The 25,625-nt window shown below is 17.5% G+C and overlaps 2 protein-coding genes across 2 annotated transcripts; one reads left to right on the forward strand and one right to left on the reverse strand.

Moving 5' to 3' along the window:
• Positions 1–580: 580 nt before the first annotated feature.
• Positions 581–20,319, forward strand: SET1 (SET domain protein, putative; the record flags this gene model as incomplete). Its single annotated transcript, XM_028675133.1, has 6 exons — positions 581–19,170; positions 19,301–19,418; positions 19,503–19,664; positions 19,759–19,929; positions 20,034–20,141; positions 20,245–20,319. 6 exons carry the CDS (start codon positions 581–583, stop codon positions 20,317–20,319), a joined length of 19,224 nt encoding a protein of 6,407 aa, XP_028526695.1.
• A 664-nt stretch (positions 20,320–20,983) lies between these two features.
• On the reverse strand, positions 20,984–24,153 carry PGAL8A_00158300 (cullin-like protein, putative; the record flags this gene model as incomplete). Its single annotated transcript, XM_028675135.1, has 2 exons — positions 20,984–23,928; positions 24,102–24,153. The coding sequence occupies 2 exons, from the start codon at positions 24,151–24,153 to the stop codon at positions 20,984–20,986; spliced, it is 2,997 nt and encodes a 998-aa protein (XP_028526696.1).
• Positions 24,154–25,625: the final 1,472 nt, after the last annotated feature.

Raw genomic sequence — 25,625 nt, forward strand, 5'->3', positions numbered from 1 at the left:
TTTTTTAAATTTTATAAAATAAATTTTTTTTTTTTTTTTTTTTTTTTTTTTTTTTTTTTTTTTATATATATATATCTTTTCAATTTATTTTTTTATATATAAAAATAAAAAAAAATTTTTTAAATAATTATTAAAAAAATTTAAACAATAATTAAAAGATTATGCAGAATATGATGATTTTTAAACATCAATTATATATAAAATTTTAATATATTTTCCTTGTTTTTTTTTTTTCTTTTTTTTATTTAAATATTAATTTCAAATATTTGATATAATCTTTAATATTTTTTATGATTTTCATATTATGGAAAATGAATGGAAAAAAAATTTTTTTATTTTATTTTAAATATCATATAAATATAGAATATTTAAAAAATTCAAATGATAAAAATATCGTTTAAAAATATATACATATATATATTTATATACATATAAATACATATATATATATATATATATAAATATATATATATATATATATATATATATATATATATGTTAAAATTAAGTGAAAATTCAAGATGCTGTAACAAAAAATTTACAAATAAAAAAAGATTCATTTAAAAAAGAAAAAAAAAAAATGAATAAACTAAAAGAGAAAAAAAAAATCAAAAAGGTGAGATATGATAAAAGTGAATTTTCTCAAAGAAAAGAAAAAGTTCATAATACCAGTCAACATGTTAATACATTAGAAATTAAAGATGGCCCAAAATGGAGGAATAAAAATGAGAAAAAAACTCAAATTAATATAAAAAATGATTTACTTGATTTAAAAAATAATAAAAATACATGTAACACTAAAAGCGATAGTATCAATAAAACATATGATAAAGTTGAAGAATTAACAAAAAATAAAAAAAAAATTTTAAATGATAATAACAACTATTTTTCTAAAATAGAAAGCAAAAGTTTATCAAATATTGATTCTCCTAGTTGTATTAATAATAAGAGTAAAATTATTGATAGAAGAAATTGTAAAGGAAAAAGTAAAAAATTGAAAATAGGAAATAATGTATATAGTAAAACAGGATTTAGTATAACAGATTTAAAAAAAAAAAAAATTATTGAATTAACTGATAGTAAGAAATTGTTAAATGACAAAAATTTAAAAGAAAATAAACTTGTAAAAAATAAGAAAATAATAAAGAATACATGTAAAAAATATAAACCTGAAGAATTAGAAAATAAAAAAAGTTTTAAAAATAATTTTTCTGATGTTTCTATTAATTTAGAAGAAAATTTAAATAATAAGATGGAATCTAATTATTTATTAAGTTCTTTAGCTAAAAAAAAAAATAAAAAAAATATTTTTTTAAAAAGTTTAATTAGAAAAAAAAACATTGATTCTGACGTAAATAATTCAAAAACAAATAGCCTTTTTTATTTACATTCTTTAAAAAATAATAATTTAAATCCTTTAAAGAATATTAGTTATAAATTTAAAAGTAGTAAAGGTTCAGGATCACTTTTCATGTATGAAAAAAATACAAAAGCTGCATATTTTACAAATAGTAATGATAATAAAAGTTATAATTTTAATTATAAAAATGATATAAATAAAGATAGAAACTCATATTCAGATACAAATATAAGTTATTCACCCCACCAAAAAAAAAGAAAAAAAAAAAATATTTATAACATATTGTTTTATGATGAATGTTTTAAGGATTATCAATATAATAATGAAGGAAATACTCAAATTAATAATATCTCGAAAATTTATGAATTATTTTTTAATGTGTATAAAAAGAAAAAGTTAATTAACTTTGAAAAAAATAAAATATTTTTAAAAAAAAATATTTTTTTTCCTTATGCAAATTATAATTTATCTTTAAGAAGTATTCAAAAAAGAAAATACAATCTTAACTTTAAAAGAGACAAAAATTTTAAAATTAAGAAAAAAAACAATAAAATAATAAAAAAAGAGGAGATAAAAATACAAAAAAATACATTAAATAATAAGAATTCTAATGAGTGTCTTAACATACAGAATAAAAATAAATATACCCTATTCCCAAATGACTCCATAGATGAAAAGGAATTAAACAAAATAAAATATAATAAAACAATTAATATAGAGGAAATCAAGGAGAAGAATATGCAAAACATAAATAATTTAAAATATAATATGGAAAACAAAGACAATGAAAGTAATCATTATACAAAAAATGAAGAAACTGAAAATGTTCATAAAGAAAATAATTCAAATACAAATGTAGAAATATTTAAGGAGTTTGAATATAAAGAAAACAAAAAAATTAATACAAATGATACAAATATGAAAAAGACACTTGAAGAAAAAAATGAAGAAATATCTGAAAAAGTAAATCAAAATGTATATGAAGAGGTAAATGATAAAGAAAATAAAAATGAATATTCCAATGAAAAAATAAATATTAATATAAATGAAGGTATGGAAGAAAAAGCATGTAACTTTATACCTAAAAAAACTGATGAAGAAATAAACAAAAATATATGTGAAGAAATAAGTGATAAATCAAATAATGAAGTAATTAAAAAAATATTTGAAAAAAAAAATGAAAAATCAGATAAAGAAATCAACGAAGATAAATGCACAGTTATAAATGAAAAAGAGTATGAGAATACAAAAAGAAAATCAGATAAAGAAGGAAAAGAAAATATTTGTGACAATATAAATGAAGAAAAGAATCAAAATTTAAATGAAAAAATAAAAGAATTAAATAACGAAAGTGTTAATAAAGATGAAATAAAGAAAAATGAAGTAGAAGGAACAAATAAAGAATTAAAAATAAATTCAAAAAATTTTATAAAATATGATGAAACATTATTTGAAAACTTTTACAATGATATTTTTCTTAAAAAAGGAAAAATTGTTACACATAAAAGAAAAAAATATTTTTTAACTTATAAAATTATAAAAGATTGTTATTTTCGTATTTTAATTTTAAATAATGAAAAGTTAGAAAAAAATATACTTCAAATAATAGCAATACAAGATGTTGTTTTAAGTGATAAAAATGTAAAAATTGAAAGTGATACTTTATATGTAAGGAATAATGATAAGTTATACGCTATTAACTTTTTGAAAGTTTTTTGTTTAAAATATTTAAAAAAATTAAAAACAATAAGTGAAATAATATTTTCTGATTCTGACATTTATACTAAAGGAAAGGAGAAACATGAAATTTCTGAAGTTCTCAATACATTTGAAAATACATCGGGTATTAATATAAAAAAAGAAAATAATGTAGAAAAAAATACGAATGAAATAAGTTCTTCCTATAATAATATTAATGAAATAAATTCATTTAACAAAAATTCTGATGAAATAAACTCAGTTAATAAGAATGGAGGTAAAATAAATATTATAAGTAATAATATAAGTGAAGAAAATTTATCAAAAGAATATAATGATAAATATAAAGAAAACAAATTAACTGAGAATACATTAAACAATTTGAATGATAATTGTTGTAAAAGAGAAAGGGAGATTAGGAAAACAACAAAAACTATTGAAAAAGAAAAAAATCATAAAAAAATAAAAGAAAATTTTAAAAATAATGCTATTAAAGAAGAAAATATGTTTTCTTACAAAAATACATATGATGTTAATAATAAAAAAAAAAGTTTAAATATTAAAATAAAAAAAAAAAAAAGTTCCAACAGTACATCAAAAAAGAGAAAGGTAAGTGTAACAAATGAAAATATTACTGATAATTTTAATTTAAATATAAGAAAATATAAAAACAGAAATAATTTGAAAATAAAAAGGAGAAAAGGAAATTCTAAAGTAGAAGAATGTAATTATTCAGGTTTTATATATAATGAAAAAAAAAAATTTTATTTTAATGTTCATAAAATTAAAGATATAATTAATATGATAAGAGGATCAGAAGAAAAAACAAGATTTTATTTAGATACAAATAATAGTAATATAAAAAAAAAGTTAAAATTATTAAAAAAAGTTCAAAATATTCTTTTTTTGGAAAATTTGAATATTGATGAAAATGAGGTACTTTTTAAAAAACCCAAATTTTTTAATTGTATAATAGAAGAATCTTTAGATAATTATAATATAATATATCAAATACAAAATGGGAAATATCATGTATTTGAAAATAAATTAGATGAAATGAAAAAAAAAAAAAAAAAAAAAATAGAAAACGACTCTTCTAACAAATATATTGAACTAAAAGATGAAGAAAAAGGTTTTAAATATATTGGATATCGCGTAAGCTTTGAATTAAAAAAAGATAATAAAAAAAAAAGACACGTTAAAATAGGAATTATAAAATACTATTCTCCTAAATATAAGCAATTTTTTATTCATCATATAGAAAATTATAGACTTAACATACAAAGTGATACACCAAAGAGTATCAATAAAGAAATTAATCATTTAAAAAACAACGATAATTCATTTTTGAATACACGAAAAAATACTAATTCCATTGATATGAAGAAATATACAGATAACTATATGTATAACTTATGTGACAATGCAGATGCAAACGAAAATAATAAGAATAATAAAATAGATGAAAATAATAAAGAAGAGTATAGCGAAAAACATATGGAGAATAAGGAAGAATTATTTATAAGTTACGAAAATGTAATAGAGGAAGAAAATGATAAAAAAAAAAATGATTTAATTTTTTCAGATATAAAAGGTTGGTATTCCCCATATTTTTACAATATAAAAATATTAAAAACTACTAAAGAATTTGAAAGATTTGATATATTAGAAAAATGTGATAAAAAAAAGGAAATGAATAATAACATTTTAAAAGGAAATGATGAATGCTCCGTTTGTAAATGTAAAATATTATTTATGAAAGGGTATGATCATTATACTAATAATCTCTCTACATATATTTATGAGTTGAGTTCTGAAAAAGAAAAGAAAAGAATGGATGAGGAAAATATAATAAATGTATATTGGGGTGTCAAATGTTTTATTTGTTCTAAAAAATTTCATGCTAATTGTTTAGATGATGAAGTTATTATAACTAAAAGTTACGATAAAAATATTTTAATGAAGGAGTATAAAAAATATATTTATAAAAATAGTTTAAAAAAGGATAAAAAGTGTTTCAATATTGAAAAAGAAAAAAGCTCTAAAAATATAAACAAAATAGAGGAGAAAATGAAAATTAAGGGTAATTCAAATGAACAAAAAGTATATAGAAAAAAAAAAAATATAAATAGCAGTAATAATAATAATAAGAATGCAAATAAGAATGATAATTCAATTAATTACGCAAGTAATTCTAATTGCCATGATTCTTCTTTTGATCCATCACAAAAGAATCATGAGAAAAATAAACAGAATAATTTTAGTAAGGATAAAAATGAAAATGTTGGTAATAAAGACCATGAGAAAAATGATGCAGGTATATGTGACACAAATTGTGTGCAAAATGATGAATTAAATGAGATTAAGAGTGATTGTATAAATGAGAATAAGAATGATTTCATTAATGATTGCAAAATAGTTGATGAATTTAGTGACATAGATGCAAATAATAGTATGAAAACAAAGAACAAGAAATATAGAAAATGCATCAATTATATTCCATTAGTGAAATATAATGATGTAACATATAAAAAATTTATTTGCAAAGATTGTTATCGTTGTATATACTGTTGTGAAAGTATTTATAATTATAAACAAACACCCAATATAGCTAATTATGTAATTTGTAAAAATTGTCATCTGGTAGCTCATGGATCTTGTTGTTTTCCAAATGTTCCAGATATATATTTATTTAATTGGAAATGTGATGACTGCTTAAAATGTAATAAATGCAATTATTCGAATTTATGTTTTATAAATTACAATGAGTGGGAGTTTCATTTAGATTGTTGTATAAATTGTTATAAAGAATATGAAAAAAAAAATTTCTGTATTATTTGCAATGAAAAGTATGAAATGAATGACAGTAGTAAATGGGTACAATGTGATGTTTGTAAATTTTGGATACATTTAAATTGTGATAAAAATGAAAATAGAAATATAGAAATATTATCAATTAAAAATATTAATTATAAATGTCCAACTTGTAGTTATGGTTCTTTTCATGATAAAATTGAAAGAATTTTATATTTATTATTTTTATTAGATAAATATAAAAATTTTACTTTTCATGTACCAATTAATTTTTATATATATTGGAGAATTGTAAAAATTCCTATGAATTTATATATAATGAAGAAAAAGATATGGGAGAAAAAATATAACACTATTTTAGATTTTTTATATGACTTTATTTTAATTATACATAATGCAAAAACAGTCCATATGCCTAATACTTCCATATATAAAAATGCTTGTAATTTTGAAAAAAAAGGTAAAGTTATTATTAAAAATATGTTTAATATGAGCAACGAAGAATTAAATAAATACATTGCAGAGTGTTTAGATAAATATAAAAAAGTTATTAATGAAGAAGCTAATAACAATGATATTATTAAAAATGACAATGATATTAAAAATAGTGAAACAACTTTTACTAGTGATGCACATAAATTAGGAAGTGGTAATAATTCAGGAAAAGAAGATACCTTTTCTAAAACAAATGAATATTTGATCGATAGAAAAAATATTTCAACAGATGATTCGATTATAAATACTAAAAAAGATAATGAATTAAGATATAATAACGAATCATTAAATATTTTAGAAAAAAAAAAAATAAATTTAACCAATAACAATTCTGTAGAAAGAAATGATTATATACTTAATAACATAGATAACAATTTTATTAAATCAAATAATCCTCATGAAGAAAATAACAGTACACATTTTTTTAGTAATGATCATGTAATTAATAAAACAAATAGCAATAATGTAAACAATACTTCTGAAAAAATAAATGTTGAAGATATTAATAATATAGATTATAATAGTAATTTATGTGATATGAAATCTGGTGGTATAGATAATGATTGCATAAATAAAGAAAAAAAATTATTTTTAAGTTATGAAAATAATAATATTAATAATGATATAAAAAAAGAAGATATATTCTATGGTATTAAAATTAGTAGTAATAATAAAAATATTTTAAATGATAGTATTTATAAAAAGAGAAAATTAGAAAATATAGAAAAAGATATTACACATTGTGAAATACATGAATTATTTAACTTTAAAAGTAATTCTTTTTTTATACATAGAAATAAAGAAATTTTTGAATCATCTGATAATTATGTCACTAATTACAACATTATTAATATAAGTACAACTAGTAAAATTTATTTTAATAGAAAATTTGACAAATATGATGATTTTGATGTTTGTAAAATTCTTAAAGTTCATATATTGAAACATTTTAATAAAAATAATATTGAGATTAATGAAAATAAAAATGAACAAGGAAGTATCTTACTTAAACAAGAAAAGGATTATAAAGATAAAAACTTTAAAGAAAATGAATATGAAAATAATATAATTAAAATAAAATCAACGGAAAAAGATAATATAGAACAAAATGAATATAAAATAAAAGAAGAAAGAGACGAAATAAAAGAAAATCAAGAAGTTGGAATTAATTTAACTGAAAAAAATATAAGTGAAATAAATAAAGATGAAAAAAATTTTAAAAAAACTGATAATATTATTAATGAGAGTATTGACTCAAATTTATTCATAAGTAATGATATTTTTATGATTGATGTTTTGAAAGAAAAAGTAAAATCTAACAATATGAAAAGAGAGCAAAAAAAAATTGTAAGTCCATTAAATAATATATTTAATTTTTTAAAATGTATTCAAATAATTTTTTTTGATAAAAAAACAGAATATAATAAAAAAAAAAAGGTATCTACAATAAATAAAAATCATAATAATTATGAAAATGATGAAATTTCATTTAATCATAATAACAATACTAGTAAATTTATAGATGATTCATTTAACAATACAATTCCTTTACATAATAAAAAACACAATTTAATTCCTACTAATATTCTTAATTCAGTAAATTATTATTGTTTCTATGATGAAATTATGAAAAAAAAAGGAAAACAAATTAAGTTATACAAAAATGATATATTAAAGGAATATTGTCATATTTGTGGGTCAATAGAATATAAAAATTCCTTTTTATTTTGTTCAGTATGTGGTATTTCTTTTCATTACTCATGTGTAAATATATTTCATCCATTTTTATTTAATTTAAATGATTTTGATGATCATAAAAAGGAGATAAATAATATTTTAAATGTTTTAACTAGGAATTTTAAATGCAGTAATTGTATTAAATGCGATAAATGTTATAACGTGTTTGACGAAACTATTAATGATTCACTCTATTTTAAAATAAAAAATTTCAATGTTTTTAATAACATTTTTAAAAACAGAACTCACATTTATCTATATAATTTAAAGATAGAATTTCTTTCATTAAAAAAGAAAATAAATAGTAAAAAAAAAGAATGCTTAAAAGATAAAAAATCAGATGAGAATGTTGAAAAAAATATAGATAAATATCAAAATGACCAAGATAAAAGTATCTATGAAGCTAAATTAACATCAAATGATAACCTTCCTAATGATTTATATTCATGTAAAGATCAAGTAGAAAAAAAAAAAGAAAGCAAAAATAGTCAAGATGAAGAAAAAAATTGTGTTTCCTTTTTTAATAAACAACAAAAAAAGAAACAAATTGAAAATAGTAATTATTGCAATGATATTAATGATTTTAATAATTCTATTAAGAAAGATAATAGTTTAGACAAAATATATAATGAGAATAAATTAAAAGTACAAAATAATACTACTGAAAAAGATTTACATAGAAAAAAAGAAAAAGAAAAAGAAAGTGTAGCACACATTAATCAAAGAAAGTTTGTAAAAATATTAAGTGTTCATGATGAAACTTCTAAAATATTTAAATGTTTCTGCTGTGGAAAATCATCGCATAATGAATGTTTTTATGCAATTGATAATAATACTAATGATATTCTGAAAAGTAAAGTAAACATTTCAAAAAGAACACTGAAAAATTTAACTAAGAAAAATAAATATGTAAAAAAAAACAATTATAAAAAAACTGGGAAATATAAAAGAAGTAAATCATTGAATGAATCAATAGAGAAATTTCATGTTATGAATAATACATATGATAATGTAGAATATGATAAAGTTTTTAATGAAAATATCAAAACAAACAATTTTAAATCCAATATATTAGATAATAGTTTATCAAATTGTAATACAGAAAATTCTTTTACGAATGATATTTTTAATAATAATGATAACATTAAAACAAACAAAAATAATAAATCAAATGGTAATGAAAAAAATAATGATGATTTTATTGATAATTTAAAATTAAAATGTGAATCTACTAAGTTGAATAATTGCATTAAGAAGCAACAAAATTTTCAATTTTATAATATGAACAATAATAATGATATAAATACATATAATAATGTTAATATGCATGTGAATAACAATATTATTAACAATAATGATATTAGTACTAGCATTTATACTATTAATGATGTTAATAATGATACTAGTATTAATGATAAACCTTTTAATATTAACAATAATATTAATAAAATTGCAAATAAGAATAATTTTCACGATAATATTATTAACAGTGATATTTATGTCAATAATAATTTTAATTTCACTAAAGATAGCAATAGTAACATTAATAATAATATTAACATTGATAATAATATTAACCATGATAATAATAATAATATTAACATTGATAATAATATTATTAACATTGATAATAATAATAATATTATAATTATTAATAGTAATAGTAATTATAATCAAACTATTAATAAAAATTTAGAAAATGCTTTGAAGGATCACGATTTAATAATGGAAAAATTGAAAGAATATAGAATAAATAAGAATAATATTTATATAGATAAATTTTCTAATAATTTAATTCTTAATAATGAATTTATCGTTGATTGTTTTAAAGTAGATCCATGTGACAAATTAAATAATGAAACTATAATTATAAATAAAAAAATATTTAATAAAGTTATTTTAGATAAGATTTATGAATTAATAAAAAAAAAAAAAAGAATTAAACTAAAAAATTTATTAAACTTATTTAAAATAGATGAATTTAGAGGTAATTTTATTATCTACGAGATTTTAAATGCATTGAATATATATCTTAATGAAAAGCTAAGTGTATATAAATTATCTAAACTTGAAAAAAATGTAAAAAGAGAAAATACTAGAAAAATAAAAAATGAAAATATCAGTTTGTTTGATACAAATCTTATTTTAAATAATCGAGATGAAATAAATATTACGAAAAAAGTATTAAAAATACAATCATTGATAACAGATATTTTATCAAATGCCTTAAATGGTAAAATAATTAACAAAAAAAATAAAATTAAAAAGTATCAACGCTCAAATAATAATAAGAGTTTAGATAGTAATAATAATACAAATAAAAATGAAGATAATAAACATAATAATTATAATAGTAACAGTAAAAATATGTTATTAAAGAAAAATAAACAAAATTTATTAGAATTACATAATTATCCAACCCATAGTAATAGTAATAATATTAATAAAGATATGCCAAATGAAATAGCATTTTGTGATACATATAATACAAGTGATTTTAAAAATATAAATAGTATTAATAATTTAAATATTATGGAAAAGGTAAATTCAAAAATTGTAAATAGTATAAATAATGTAAAAGATATAAATAATTTAAACAGTATAAATAACATAGATGATATGAATAATATGAAAACACATAATAGCTCACTTTGTAGTACTGTGAGTTATTGTAATGAAATAAAAAAAAATTCTATTCAATTGAATGAAAACGTCTGTGAATTTCCTTATAATTTTAATAATTTCAATGAATCAAATTTTAAAATTATTGATTCATCTAATAAGAACATTGAAGAAAGTGTAAATTCCAAGATAAATTATAATTCGATTTGTTATAATAAATTAAATAACTTAACTGATTTAAATAAATCAAATAATATAAATATTAATATGAATAATTTAAATAATTTAGATGGATGTAATACTGAGAAAAATGATATTCATAATATAAGTACTTTTAGTAATAATTTTAATAATATAAATAATTTGAATATTTTAAATAATACTAATAATGTGAATAATATAAATAATTTTAATGATGAAAACATATTAAACAGTAATAGAAACTTTAATAATAGAAATAATATAGGTAGTGTAAATAATTTATATAAAACAAATAATACAAATAACATGAACAATAGTGAATATATGAATAATTCAAATAATATTAATGATATGACTATTATAGAAAATGTAAAAATGTTAAATAGTAATAATGCTTTAATAGGTGTAAACAACATGGAAATACAAAATAAATTTATTAACTTTAATAATATGAATAATTTAAAAAATATAAATAATGAAAGTGGTTTTAGTGATATGAATAATTTAAGCAACACAAATTGTGTAACTAATTTTTGTGATTCAAATAATTTGAAAAATATAGACAATTTATATAACTTTAACAATATGACGAATTCAAATGAAGTCAATAGTATAGATAATTATAATGATATAAAGACTTTTAATGATTTAAAAAATGTAAATGGAACAAATAATTTAAATGATATGAATAATATAAAGAGTATTAAACATTTTAATAATATAAATGGTTTCAAAGATTATATTCCACATAATTCTATGAATGTAAATGTGAATGTAAATGAATCGAATTTTCAATATTCATCATATATACCAAATAAAATGGAATATATAACAAATAATATATATATAGATGAAAATATAAATCAATCCGGTTCATTTAACCATGATATGGATGTATATAAGAACAATTATTATTTTTATAATAAAATGCTTCTTAATAATAATCCCAATAGCAATGACAATTTAAATATAAATACCACCACCACCACTGATTATAATTTTTTGAAAAACAAAAATAATAATTTTGTCATGAATAAGAATAATATATCTTACAATCAAATAAAAAATGAGAACAGTGAAATGAATGAAAATTTAATAAATAACAATAATCATTTTATAATTAATGATAAAGATAATTTCAATAATAATGGAAATTTGGAATATATTAAAAAGGATGATAATAATTCTTTTCAAAATATTATATTTCAGAATTCCTCCGATATGTATCAAATAAATAGAGATAATAATTTTAGTAGAAAATATTACCTGAACAAAACAGATGAAAATCATTCTTTAAATAATGTAAATACTTTGAATGATTCCTACAATGTATATAAAAAGGATAACAACAAAAACATGAAAGGTTACTCAAATTTATTAAAAAGTAGTACATTGAATTATGATAGTACTCCTTACACTGATGGTAATAGAAATGCATTCTGCACAAATAACTTGTATCAAACTGATGAATTAACAAATAATATTAATAATGATAATAATAGTACTAAATATAAAACAAATGAATCAAATATAAATAATGTAAACGAAAGAAATATTTTCTTTCAAAACTTTGATGTTGTAAATAGTAATACTAATAATACAATTAATGATTCGTATAATGAAAATAATTTAAAAATAAAAACAGACAAAATAATTGTAAAAAAATTACAGGAAGGTGAAAACAAATATAAAATGACTATAGAAGAATGTGATAAAGTTATTCACAAAAATTCAGAGCCTTATGAAAATAATAGTAATAAAGAGAATCATTTAAAATTGGATAACGAAACAAAAAATGAAGAGAATAATTTTTCTTATGTAAACTCAAACAAAATTGAAAATGATGAAAAAATAGGAAATGAATATGAAAATAATTATAATTTAAAATTCTCCGAAAAAAATATAAATGATGAAATGTTAAAAGGAGAAAAAAAAATAAAGAAGAGAAAATTATTTCTTGATTATAAGAATGTATTAATAAAAAAAGAAAAATGTTTTATTGATAGTAACTTAAAAGAATTAGATGACAATAATTTAAATAATATAAATGATAATGTAAATAAAAGTGTAGAAAAGATAAAGTATGAAAGAAATGTCTTTAGTGGTGATATAAATAAATTGACAATTAATAATGAAACAAAAAATGGAAAAAAAAAAAAAACAAAAGAAGAAAAAGAAAGAGAAAAGAAAATGAAAGAGGAAATAAAAAAAAAAAAGAAAAAAGAAAAACAAAAAGAAAAGGAGAAAGAAAAGAGTAGAAAAAAGGAAATGAAAAATAACAAAAAAAAAGATAAACAAAAAGAAAAAAAAAAAAAAAGAAATTCCTCTATTGATCAATTCCATCTTAAAAATAATAGTTCTACTGAACTTTCAGGTGATGATAATTTAATTTGCAAAAGCATGTCTAATGAGGAATTTTCTACTTATCATAATAAAGAAAAAAAAATGAATATTCATGGCAATAATATATCGGATGAGTTATCTTCACATTCATGTTTTTTTGAATCTATTGAAAATGGTTGCTTAATTAAAGATAATTATAAAATAGATATAAAAAACATGAGAATTAATAAATTAACTAACTTTTTAAAAAATAATAAATTCATATTGAAGTCAAAGTTCAAGAGAATTACCCCCAATACATACATTTGTCTTAATTGCATTACATTATATAAGAATGATTTTTCTTTTAATTTTTTTAGTGATGAACTTGCAGAATTTGAAAAATGTTTAAATAAAAATGATAATGAGGCTTGCATAATGGATGCAAAATGTAAAATTAATATTAAAAACTCTAGCTTAATTAAAAAAGAAATTAAAAAAGAGGGTAAAAGAACATATATAAAAAAAAAAAAAAATATTAATAATCATAATAATATAGATAATGAAAATGGTAATAATGATATAAATAATGAAAATAATAATAATAAAGAAATTGATAATATTATATATAATTCAATTAAAAATGAAAACAATATAAATAAAAATGAAGATAGTATAATTAACAAAATTGATAATATTACAAATAATTCAAATAAAAATGAAAACAATATAAATAAAAATGAAGATAGTGTAATTAACAAAATTGATAATTTTACAAATAATTCAAATAAAAATGAAAACAATATTAATAGGAATCAAGATAATATAATTAAAGAAACTCATGATGTTATAAATAATTCAAGCAAAAATATTAGTAATATAAATGAAGAAAATGAAAATAATAAAAATAAAAATGAAAACATTGTGAATAAAAGTGAAAATAATATAAATAAAGAAACTGATAATAATATAAATAATTCAAGCAAAAATATTAGTAATATAAATGAAGAAAATGAAAATAATAAAAATAAAAATGAAAACATTGTGAATAAAAATGAAAATAATATAATTAAAGAAACTGATAATAATATAAATAATTCAAGCAAAAATATTAGTAATATAAATGAAGAAAATGAAAATAATATAAATAATGAAAATAGTGTAAATAAAGAAAATGATAATTATAAGATGAATAATTCAAATGATAAATTTAATAAAACAATTAATGATAATGATGAAAACAATAATAGTAACAATTCTTATTATGAAACTAATGAGAAGTATAAGCAAAAGTGTAGTGATTATATTAAAGAAATAATAAATAGTAAAAATGAAAGAGAAGAAAAAAGCACAGAATTAAGAAACATTAATAATTTGGATAATAAAGAAAACAATAATTTTACACAAGGAAATGTTGAAAATGACACTATCATATATAATAAAGAAAAAAAAATATATAAAAAAAATTATAGTAGAGTTAATATACGTAAAAATAAAAGTAAATATTTTCAAATAAATAACGAAAAAGGTATCAAATATGACCGAGAATGTGTATACTGGATAAATAAAATATCACTATATAATAATTTATATTTTAATCATAACTATTTAAAAAAAAATATAAAAAAACATACGAATATAAATTATTTTTTTAAAAATAAACTAAATTTTTATAAATGTTCTATTTGTTGTATGCTTTTTAAATGGAATACTGAAAAAAATGATAATATAATAGAAGAAGAAAATGATAATTTCAATTCATTATATATATGCAATTTATGTAGTTTACGTTATGATTATATTTTAAAGCTTTTAGCTTTTGATGAAAGTTGTATAAATTTTAATAATATTAACAAAGAAGAAAATATAGAAGGAAAGTTGTATGAACTTTTATACTTCATAATAAAAATGAATTATAATCATATTTATAAAAAAAATGTATATAAAGAAATGTATAATATGTTAGATGAAATCTTTAAAGAGAATATCAAGTTTCCATATATCTTAATATTCTATAATAATTTCTTTAAGTATGAAGAATTTTATCTGTTTTTTATGAATAAAATAAAGAAAGATGTTTATTTTAAGAAAAAATTTTTTAAAAAAGATATTTATAAATCGTGCAGTTTTTCAAACTTTTATACTATGAAGTATATGTTAGATTTATTTCATAAAAAAATATATAAAAATAATTGCACACATAATAAAACATTTACAAATTTATTCAATGTATACAGCATAGCACGAAAAACTTTATTTTTATATTTAAATAAATCAAATAATTATTTTGAAGAAATTGTTAATCAATCTATATACTTTTTATATTTGTATTACTTATATAAATTATATAGGAATGCGAGAAAATATTATACTCATTTAGGATTAAGTAGAGAATTCATAACATTTAATAATGACATAAAAAAAGGAAAAAAAAAAAAAAAATATGACAATATATCCATTAAAATTAAAAATAATGATTTATTTGAAAATATAAAACGAATTTTTAATGAAAAGGAATCAGAAGATTTTACATTTGATAAATGCAATGAAAAAAGAAGAATCATGTGTAATAATGGTAACCTTAAAAGTGATAATAATAATAATGACAAAAAAAAGAGAAATAATATGTATAAAAAGGAAAATAAAGTAGAATCAAACGTTGATTTATGCGATAAAGAAATATTAATGAGAAAAAAAAATTCTTTTAGTAATTCAAATAATGTAATAAAAAAAATTAATAATAAAGATGCCTTTGAAAAAAAAGTTAAGGATTATGTAAAAAAAGTGAAATTTACAATAAAAAATAAATTAACATTGTATGTAAAAATTATGCTATACAAATATATTGAAGAAAGCTTATGTTTTTTAAAATATGAAAACAGTGTAGAGAGTAAAAAAAAAAATAGTAAAATATGTTTCTTATGTAGTTTTGGTAATTATTTATATAAAGGAAAATTAATTCCTTTTTATAATTTATATTTACATAGTGAATGTTTAAAGTGGAGCTTAAATTGTATACAATATTATAATTTTAATAGTAATAATTGTGAATATAATTTTATTAAGGAAAATGAAGACATTAAAAATAAAATGTTATGTGGTGAAGAGGAAAATGTAAAATTATGTGAAAATAAAAAGAATAAAAATAAATCATTAGATAATGATTCTAATTATAATAAGGATGCAATTAAAAATTTTAATTATGTTGGCTGTAATAAGGATTTAAATGATGAAAATAAAACATGTAAAAATATAGAAAGTGTTAATCAGGAAAATCTAAATTGTATGAGTTCTACAAAATGTAATTCTTTAAAGGAAAAAAAAAATACAGAGGAAGGAAATTTTAATAATAATATAAAAAGTGTAAAATTAATGGATAATTGTGAATGGACAGAAAATAAAAATTTCTTTAATTTATATGAAAATATGATTGAAATAGAAGAAGATGATATAAAAGAAATAATTTTTGATTCTGTTAATTCTGTTTGTTTTTTATGTGGTTATAAAAATGCAAGTATATATTGTAGTAATGAAAATTGTAATATAAAATTTCATTTAAATTGTGCTTTCTATTCAACAGTTGTAAGAAATTTTAGTAAAAATCATTTTTTTCATTATTTGAAATGTTTTAACTTAATTAAATTCAATAATGACACAATTTTTTATAATTTCAACGATTCATCAAGTAGCAATAAAGAAAATAAAGAAATTTTTGAAAACCGTTATAAAGATATTTTTCCTGTTCATATAATATATAAAATGAAAAAAATATGGTGTAATAAATGTTGGAATTTAAAAAAAGTATACAACACCCTTTATATAGAAAAAAAAAACACACATAGTAATAATAACGAATATTATGAAAAAAATAAAAACAATAAATATATAAATGATTCAGATAATTGTTCAAGTTATAATAATAATGCTAAAATTAAAATAGAAAATGATATATATACAAAGAATTATTTGAGTTATATTAATACTAAAAATAATGATAACGAAAATAAAGATATCAATGAAAAAAAAGATAACATAAAAAAATTAAAAAATAGAAATTTAATTTTAAATAAAAAATCAGAATGTGCAAAAACAAACATAAGTAAATTAATGAATGAAAATGAAACAAAACAAAATTATCATATGAATAAAAAGGAATTATTTAAGTATTTAATCCATTTTTATTTTGAAGATGACTCTTACTATGTTTTTGATCAAATTTTATATAGTATAAATCAATGTATAAAAATAAAATATAAAAATAAATCATTAAATGTATTACAAGAAAATTTAAATAAAAATAAAAAAATAGAATTAAAAATGCAAGAAATAGAAAAATTCATTAATAAATATATTAATATAAATAACGATGTGAATTTTATTAGTGATAGATATCATTTATTATTTAAACAAAATGTTATGAATAAATCACATAATGATGGAATAAAGGATAATTTAAATTATATAAATATACAAAATATTATTAATCATAAAAATATTGAAAATATATTAAAATGCTACTTTATACTAAAAAATTTCTTATTTATTGGAAAAAATATTACTCTAAAAAATGAAGAATATTTTTTCCAAAAGAAAAGTGAAAATTATTTTTTGAGAAACATATATGATAATGATCAAGTATACAATATATATTTACCGAATGTATTAAATGAAAACAAAATTAATTCCATTTTGATTAAGAAAGAATTAAATTTAAAAGAAAAATGTGATGAAAATACTAACAGAAATTTGTTAAATGAAGAAAATTTATTTAATAAAGAAAATGTAAATGAAAGTAATAACAAAAGTAAATTTATAACATTTATAGATGATATTATTGAAGTTGATCATATGAATTATGATAATAATACAACTGAAAGACCTCTGGAAAAAATGAAAGTAAATAATTCAAATCAAGAAAAAAAAGAGGAACGAATAAAAAATATAAATCTTTATTTTGAATTAAGTGATAAAATTAAAAAAATAAGAATAACAAAATTTCAAGATGTTTGTAAATACGATGAAAAAAGTGAGAAAAGCAAAAAGTATGAAAATTTTGATGAAAAAAACGAAGAAAAAAAAAATAATTTTATTTCAAAATATAATAATCCAAATTCAGAAAAAAATGAAAATATACTAGAAATCAATAATAAAAATGATATGAAGGAGAAAAAAGAATACTTTTTAAATATGATCATAAATAAAAATAATGATGTATATATAAAAAAAATTAATGATATATATTTCTCCAAATATAAAAAGAATACATATAACAATGTTAATAAATGTAAATCAAAAATTATTAAGATTGGATGTCACAACATTTTAAGTATTGGTGAAATATTAAAATATGATGGAGAAAAAATGATATATCCATGTGGTTTTTTAAATATGAGAATATTTTTCAATCTACCTTCTTTCTTTTTATTTTATATTTATAAAAATGTGAATATTAATGATTTAGTTATAAAAAAAAAAATATTAGAAGAAATATTTCTACAGATACGAGCAACCTATATTTTTTCTATTACATTAAAGAATAATAATTTCTTTTTCTCTGTTATTTTATTTCCTTTAATAAGTATAGATTATTTTTCAGAAGAAGATGCAAAAAAATTTATTTTAGCAGAAGGTTATGATATAAATGAAGTTTATATGAAATTTTTATCTCTTTTTAATTGTAGCTGTGATAAATACACAACTGACGAATATATAAAATTCACTATGAAATATAAACATATATATAAGTATTTGCAAAATTATATTTATAAATTGGTTGAATATAATAAATTAATTGACGTTCATGATTTTTTTGGTTTAACATTGCCTTGTGTAATATATCAAATAAAATACAAACTTTTCAAATTTTTATGGAAAAATTTAAGTGATAAAATTAAAAATTATGTTAAAAAAAAAAAAGAACGGTATAAAAAAAAAAAAAAAAAAAAAAAATTCAAGGATAAAATTACATATAAATATATTACATCCATATTATTATACATTTAAATATTTAACTTGTATTTATATATACCTTTTTATTATATTTTTATTTAGAGAAGAAAGTAAAAAAAAGATAAAGAATAATACAGGGGAAGTTATTTATAACGATAATTTGTTATGTAAATATTCAAACTTTGAGGCATCCATTTTTAAAGAAAATGAAAAAGAAAAGGTAAAAATGAAAATAGAAATTAAAGTAAAAAATTTTAAATGAATACATAAATAAATAAATATATATATATGTATTTACATTTAGGAAAAAAGCATGAGGAAAACAGTAAAATATAAGTATAATATTAACAGTGCAATGTCCTATCGATATTTAATGAATATTTCATCAAATTCTCGATTGTATGTAAAAAAAAGCAATATACATGGATATGGGCTATATACCTGTGAATTTATTAATGAAGGGGAGGTAAATAATATATACATATAAATATATTTTGTTCATTATACTATTTTTACTATTTATATTATTATTATTTTTTCTTTTTTTTTTTTTTTTATAGCCGGTTATTGAATACATAGGTGAATATATAAGAAATATAATTAGTGATAAAAGAGAAAAGTATTATGATAAAATTGAAAGTAGTTGTTATATGTTTAGATTAAATGAAAATATAATTATTGATGCTACTAAATGGGGTAATGTCAGTAGATTTATAAACCATAGTTGTGAGGTAAAAGCAACTTTCAATTTCTTAAAACTAAATCACTAATAATATTATTAATAGTTATGATAATATTTTTAAATGATATATTTATATACTTTTTTTTTTAATAGCCGAACTGCTTTTGTAAAATTGTAACTTGTGATCAAAATTTAAAACATATTGTTATTTTTGCAAAAAGAGATATTGTTGCTCATGAAGAAATAACATATGACTATCAAGTATTAAAAATAAAATTTTATTATATTTATTTATTTTTTTTATTATCTTATCATTTTATATATATATATATATACATGTTTTTTTTTTTTTTTCTTTGTTAAGTTTGGTATTGAATCAGAAGGAAAAAAATTGATTTGTTTATGTGGTTCAAGTACATGTTTAGGTAGAATGAATTAATTAAATAAAAGGTTTTTTTCTTGTGGAAAAAAATTTATATTATGGATGATCCTTATCTTTTTATATGTAGATAATATATACTTTTACTTATTTAATTCCTTTATTTTTTTTTTTTTTTTTTTTTTTTTTTTTTTTTTGTAAAATCTTAGTTTTTACTTTGCATGAAATGATTCTACAAATGCAATAATTTCCTTTCATAATTTTATGGTATAAATTTTTTTTTTTAATTATTTTGTCTTTTTTAAAATTTCTATAAATTATACGTCATTTGTATATATAAACCATTATAAAGTTTAGACTAAATACTTTTTTGATTTTCAATATAAATTTAAAAATTGTATTTACAATCTGACTAGAAAAATATAAACATTTTTTAATTTTGAAAAAGTTAAACTTGATATAATACTTATTAAAATTAATATATATTATTAATATTTTTGTTCACCTTTATTAGATATATGTATATACATTATTAAACATTGAATATATTTTAAATTGAAAAATGTAATATATTATTTGAAAAAAAAAAAAAAAAAAAAAATTGTAATTTTCCGTAAAAATGAAATAAAATATAAAAAAATATTAATCCATGAAAAAAAAAAAAAAAAAGTAATAAATTTTGTCATGATACGGAAATAAATAAAATCTACTAAAATTTTCTTTTTTATATTTCATAATGATATGCATTATTTTTGAAAAATATAAATTCTCTATTTAATAAAGATGTAATTCTATTTTTAATTTGTTCATTTGAACTTATATTCATTTTCTCTTTAACGAAAGCACATATTTTTCTTTCTGATGATTTTCCATTAGTCTTCAAAAACTTAACAATAGCTGCATCAATATGTAAACTTTTGTCTTCTAATTCACTATCCTCTTGTGTTAAAGCAGGAATAACTGAATGATCTTTGTAAATTATATCTGAGTAATTCACTATTAAATATCTTTTGTTTGATCGAAAAGAAAAATTTATTTTAAAAGTTTGAGTTATATCATCATATATTAATATGTTTGTTTCTTCCATAATATAAAGTGGTTTTAAGTAACGAATTATATTTTCGATTGAAATCCCAGTTAAGTTTTTTATTTCATTTATATTATATTCATATTTTTCATTGAATAATAATAAAATTATAGCTTGCAATACAGTGACTGTAAATTGAAACTTTTTTTTCTTCTTGTAATTTGTCGTATTATTATATTTTAAATTACTTTCGACAAAATTCTTATCATAAAGAGAATCATTTTTATCAAAATCGTTTATATTTTCATCTTGCATATTCATGTATTTTTTTTTTATTTTTCCAAAGTTTACTTTTAAAGTGCATAAACCCAATGAAGGTAAAAATTGAATGTTTTTTGCTTTGTTGCATTTTCTGTAAAATTCAAAAAAAAAATCATTACATAATTTTATCATATGCGGATAAATAACATTATTTTCCACATTATCATATTCCCAAGATTCATTAAAAATAATATTGACTGAATATTTTTTTTTTTTTAATAATTGTATTGCGTTGTCAGGTAATTCCTGATAAAACTTAAGCATAGCTTTTGATGTAAATTTCATATCTTTTAAAATTATTTCTATTTTTTTAGTAAATTGAGCACCACATTCTTTTTTTAATGTTTTAAAAACTTTAATATCTAAAATAATATTAAAATTTGAATCATTTATTAGTCTCTTACACATAAAAATTCTATAATATTTTTCAAATTTTTCTTTATCACTTATATATCTAAAAAGACTGAGAATAATTGTTATTATGTTCATAATGTTTTTCCCAATTTCATGATATTTTTTAAATAATTTTTCTATTTTGAATAAATACTGATCGACTTCATCAGGATTATTATTATTATTAATATTTAAATCAAAAGTATTTCTTTTCTTTTTTCTTTTTTTTAAATATTTTTTTATTATAAATAAGTTATCACTATCAGTAGTAACTGTGTAATGATCGCCATTATCAGTTACTTCGTCATTGCAGTAACTGTTCCATTGCTTTTCAAAAATTATATCATCTTTAATATTTTTTTCATTTTTTAGTTTTTTGTTTAACAAATAATACTTTCGAAGCTTTTTTAAGCATGCGTTATACATCATTAGTAAATTATTTAAATATATGCTAAGTATAATTGGAATATAATTTTCAGCATACATTCCTTTATTTAAAAAATGTTCAAACACTTCCTTCCATTTCTTCATGAAAACTGTAGAATATCTAAATGACATGATAATAATTCTATCAACATTTAATTTAAAATTTATCAATTCAATAATTGATTCATTTAATAAATTTATATTATTTCTTCTATTAATTAAATTGTTAATGAGTTCTGTGCCTAACGTTTCTACTGAATTAAAAAATAAATTACAAAATTCATCAGTCGTATTTAAATTTATAGAAAATAAATATAATATTCTTAACGGATCATATTTTTCATAAATAATACAATATTTTATATAAGATTCTCTATATAAAATATCTTTATGCTCTACTATTAGGAGATTTTTTAACATTTTTAAAATGGAAATTTCAGTTTCCTCTTTTAGAAATTTACGACTTCTCATTTGTTCATGACATAAGTAATTTTCAATTTCAATTGGCAAACCATAATTGTCATCATCTTTACCATCTACAGTTTTTAATTTATGCTCACAATTATAATTCATTTTTTCTTTATAGTATATATATGTTTCATTTGTGTATACTTTTTCAAATTCTTCATAAAATCCTAAAATATCAATAATTTTTAAACTTACAGATAACAGTTTATCATTAATTTTTAAAACCTTTTCATTTTTTACATTATACATTTCATCATTATTTTTACTGTTAATTGTATTAGATGTGTTATTTTCTTTTTTAATATGGTTCGAATAAAAATTATCATTATTACTTAGTTCATCTTCTTCTTTTTGTTCTATATAATTACTATCATTTGTTCTCATTTTATCTTCCTCATTTTTAAGTAAATTATCGTAATTTTGTCTATTATTTACGTGACTATTATTAATAATATTGTAAACATTTTCATTATTATTTGAAGAATTGCTATATATATTCATGCATAAGTACTTATAAAAGTTTTGTTCGCAATATGTTTTATCCCATTTTAAATATTCACATACACTAGAAATAATATAATTTTTTATATTAACAAATTCATTAGTATACTTTCTCCATAATTCATTAAATATATAGGAAGGAGAATAAAAATTTGAACATGTAATTTTATTATAAGAACTAAACGATTTTAATACATCTGCTATATGAATTATAACTGAAGTAAAGTTATCCCATATATAGGTAAAGAAATTTAAAAAATCTTCTCCATTTTTAAATTCATTGTTATTTATTTTAATTTCTAGTTTTTTAAAAAAATCAACTGTTTTAATCATACAATTTTTTTCAATTATTGAGCATATTATTGTATCACAGTTATAAAAAACAAAAAAATCACAAAAATTTTCAATTAAAAATTTTTTATCATTATCTGCTTTTAATTCGTTATATGGCAAACAACTGAAGCATGAATTAATGTATTCTTCAAATCTTTTTATGCTCAATGATAAATTATCATTATCTATATTTACAGATTCTGTAAATATGCACACAAACATAAATAAATTAATATTTAATATATATTAGAAAAATATATGAAGATATAATCATTTTGGAAAGAATGAACTAACTTAACAAATTTGTTAAAACATACTCTTTTTTAATATCTTTCAATAACTTATTTCATTTTATTTTGCTTTTCTTTTATACCTTTATTTTTAATATAAAAAACTGGAAAATTTTTACAAGCATTAGGATCCATTTACTAATTTTATTTTTTTTCTTTATAATAACGGAAATAAAAATTTTAATTCATGATAATTTAATTAGTCATAATTAAAAAAAAGTATTTAAAACTCCTATAGGCTGATATAATTAAAACAAAAGAATGAAAAAGAACAAAAATAAAAATAATATATACAATATAATAAAAGTAAAATAAAATGATAAAAAACATAAGGTAAAAATGAAAAATTTTTTTTACATGAGTATTAAATTATATATTAAATAATAATGTTTATTTAAAAAAAGTGAGAAATATTAAAATGTTTATTTTTAAATATAAAAAAAGGTTTATCAACATATTTATTTATGAAATTGTTTTTTCTTTTTCCAATATAAGAGTAATTATATTTTGCATGTATTTTTTTTTTTTTAATTAAATTATTTCATGATTTTACGAGTACTTTATTTTATAAATATTTATAAGTTGGATAAATGTATAGAAAAAAAAAAAAAAAAAACTTAAATCCTTAAACTACCTTCATATTTTAAAAAAATACATTCCTAAAATAATCTTCATAAAATTTTTACATTTATATATATTTTTATATCAACATATTTTTTATAAAAATATTAGAAATTTTAAAGAAATAGGAAAGATGATGAACTTAGAATATTTTACCTAAAAACTTTAATGCATACAAACAATAAAATAAATGGAAATTAAAAGAAAATTTTAATTCATTGAATATTTTTACATATTTATTAAATTATATTTTTAATAACATTTAGAAGAATAAAAAGGATTAAATATTATTGATAAATTTTATTTGCTTTTAAATTTGATTTAATTTTTTTCTTTATAAGAAAACTAAATTGTGTAAATGTACATTTATATATATATATATATATATATATACTTTTTTTTTTTTTTTATATATATAAAATATATAAGCTTATAAATATTTTTAATTCATTTTATTACTTTTATATTTATTTTAACTAAACAAAAATATTTAATACTATGCACATAAAATAAACTAATAAATGTTCAAATAGTCATGAGATATTAAGTTCTTCATATATCAGTCATAATATAATTTTACTATTTTTGTTACATTTATTGTGAGGTCAAACAAATTGAAAAATTTAAAAGAAATGAAAGTATGATCGTTCAGAACTATTTTTTTTTTTTTTTTTATTTTTTTAATAGAATATATTTTTTATAATATATTATAAAAATTCATTAAACTGTAAAAAATGGAATTTTTAAATATAAAATATTGATTTATAAGTATTGCTTTAGTTTCGTTTGTCTAATTTTCCTTTTCATATTTCTTTTGAATGATAATTATTTATCGTACATATATTATTTTACTTAATAACAAAAAAATTTCTATTTTTGTTATTTAACTTTTAAATATATTTTATTTAAAACATATAAAAATATTATTGTAGTGATTTGATAATTGAATTTTCAGTTTTTTTTTTTTTTTTTTTTTTTTTTTTTTA

Source organism: Plasmodium gallinaceum (genome assembly GCF_900005855.1).
Source record: "Plasmodium gallinaceum strain 8A genome assembly, contig: PGAL8A_v1_65, whole genome shotgun sequence".
Taxonomy (NCBI): Eukaryota; Apicomplexa; class Aconoidasida; order Haemosporida; family Plasmodiidae; genus Plasmodium; species Plasmodium gallinaceum.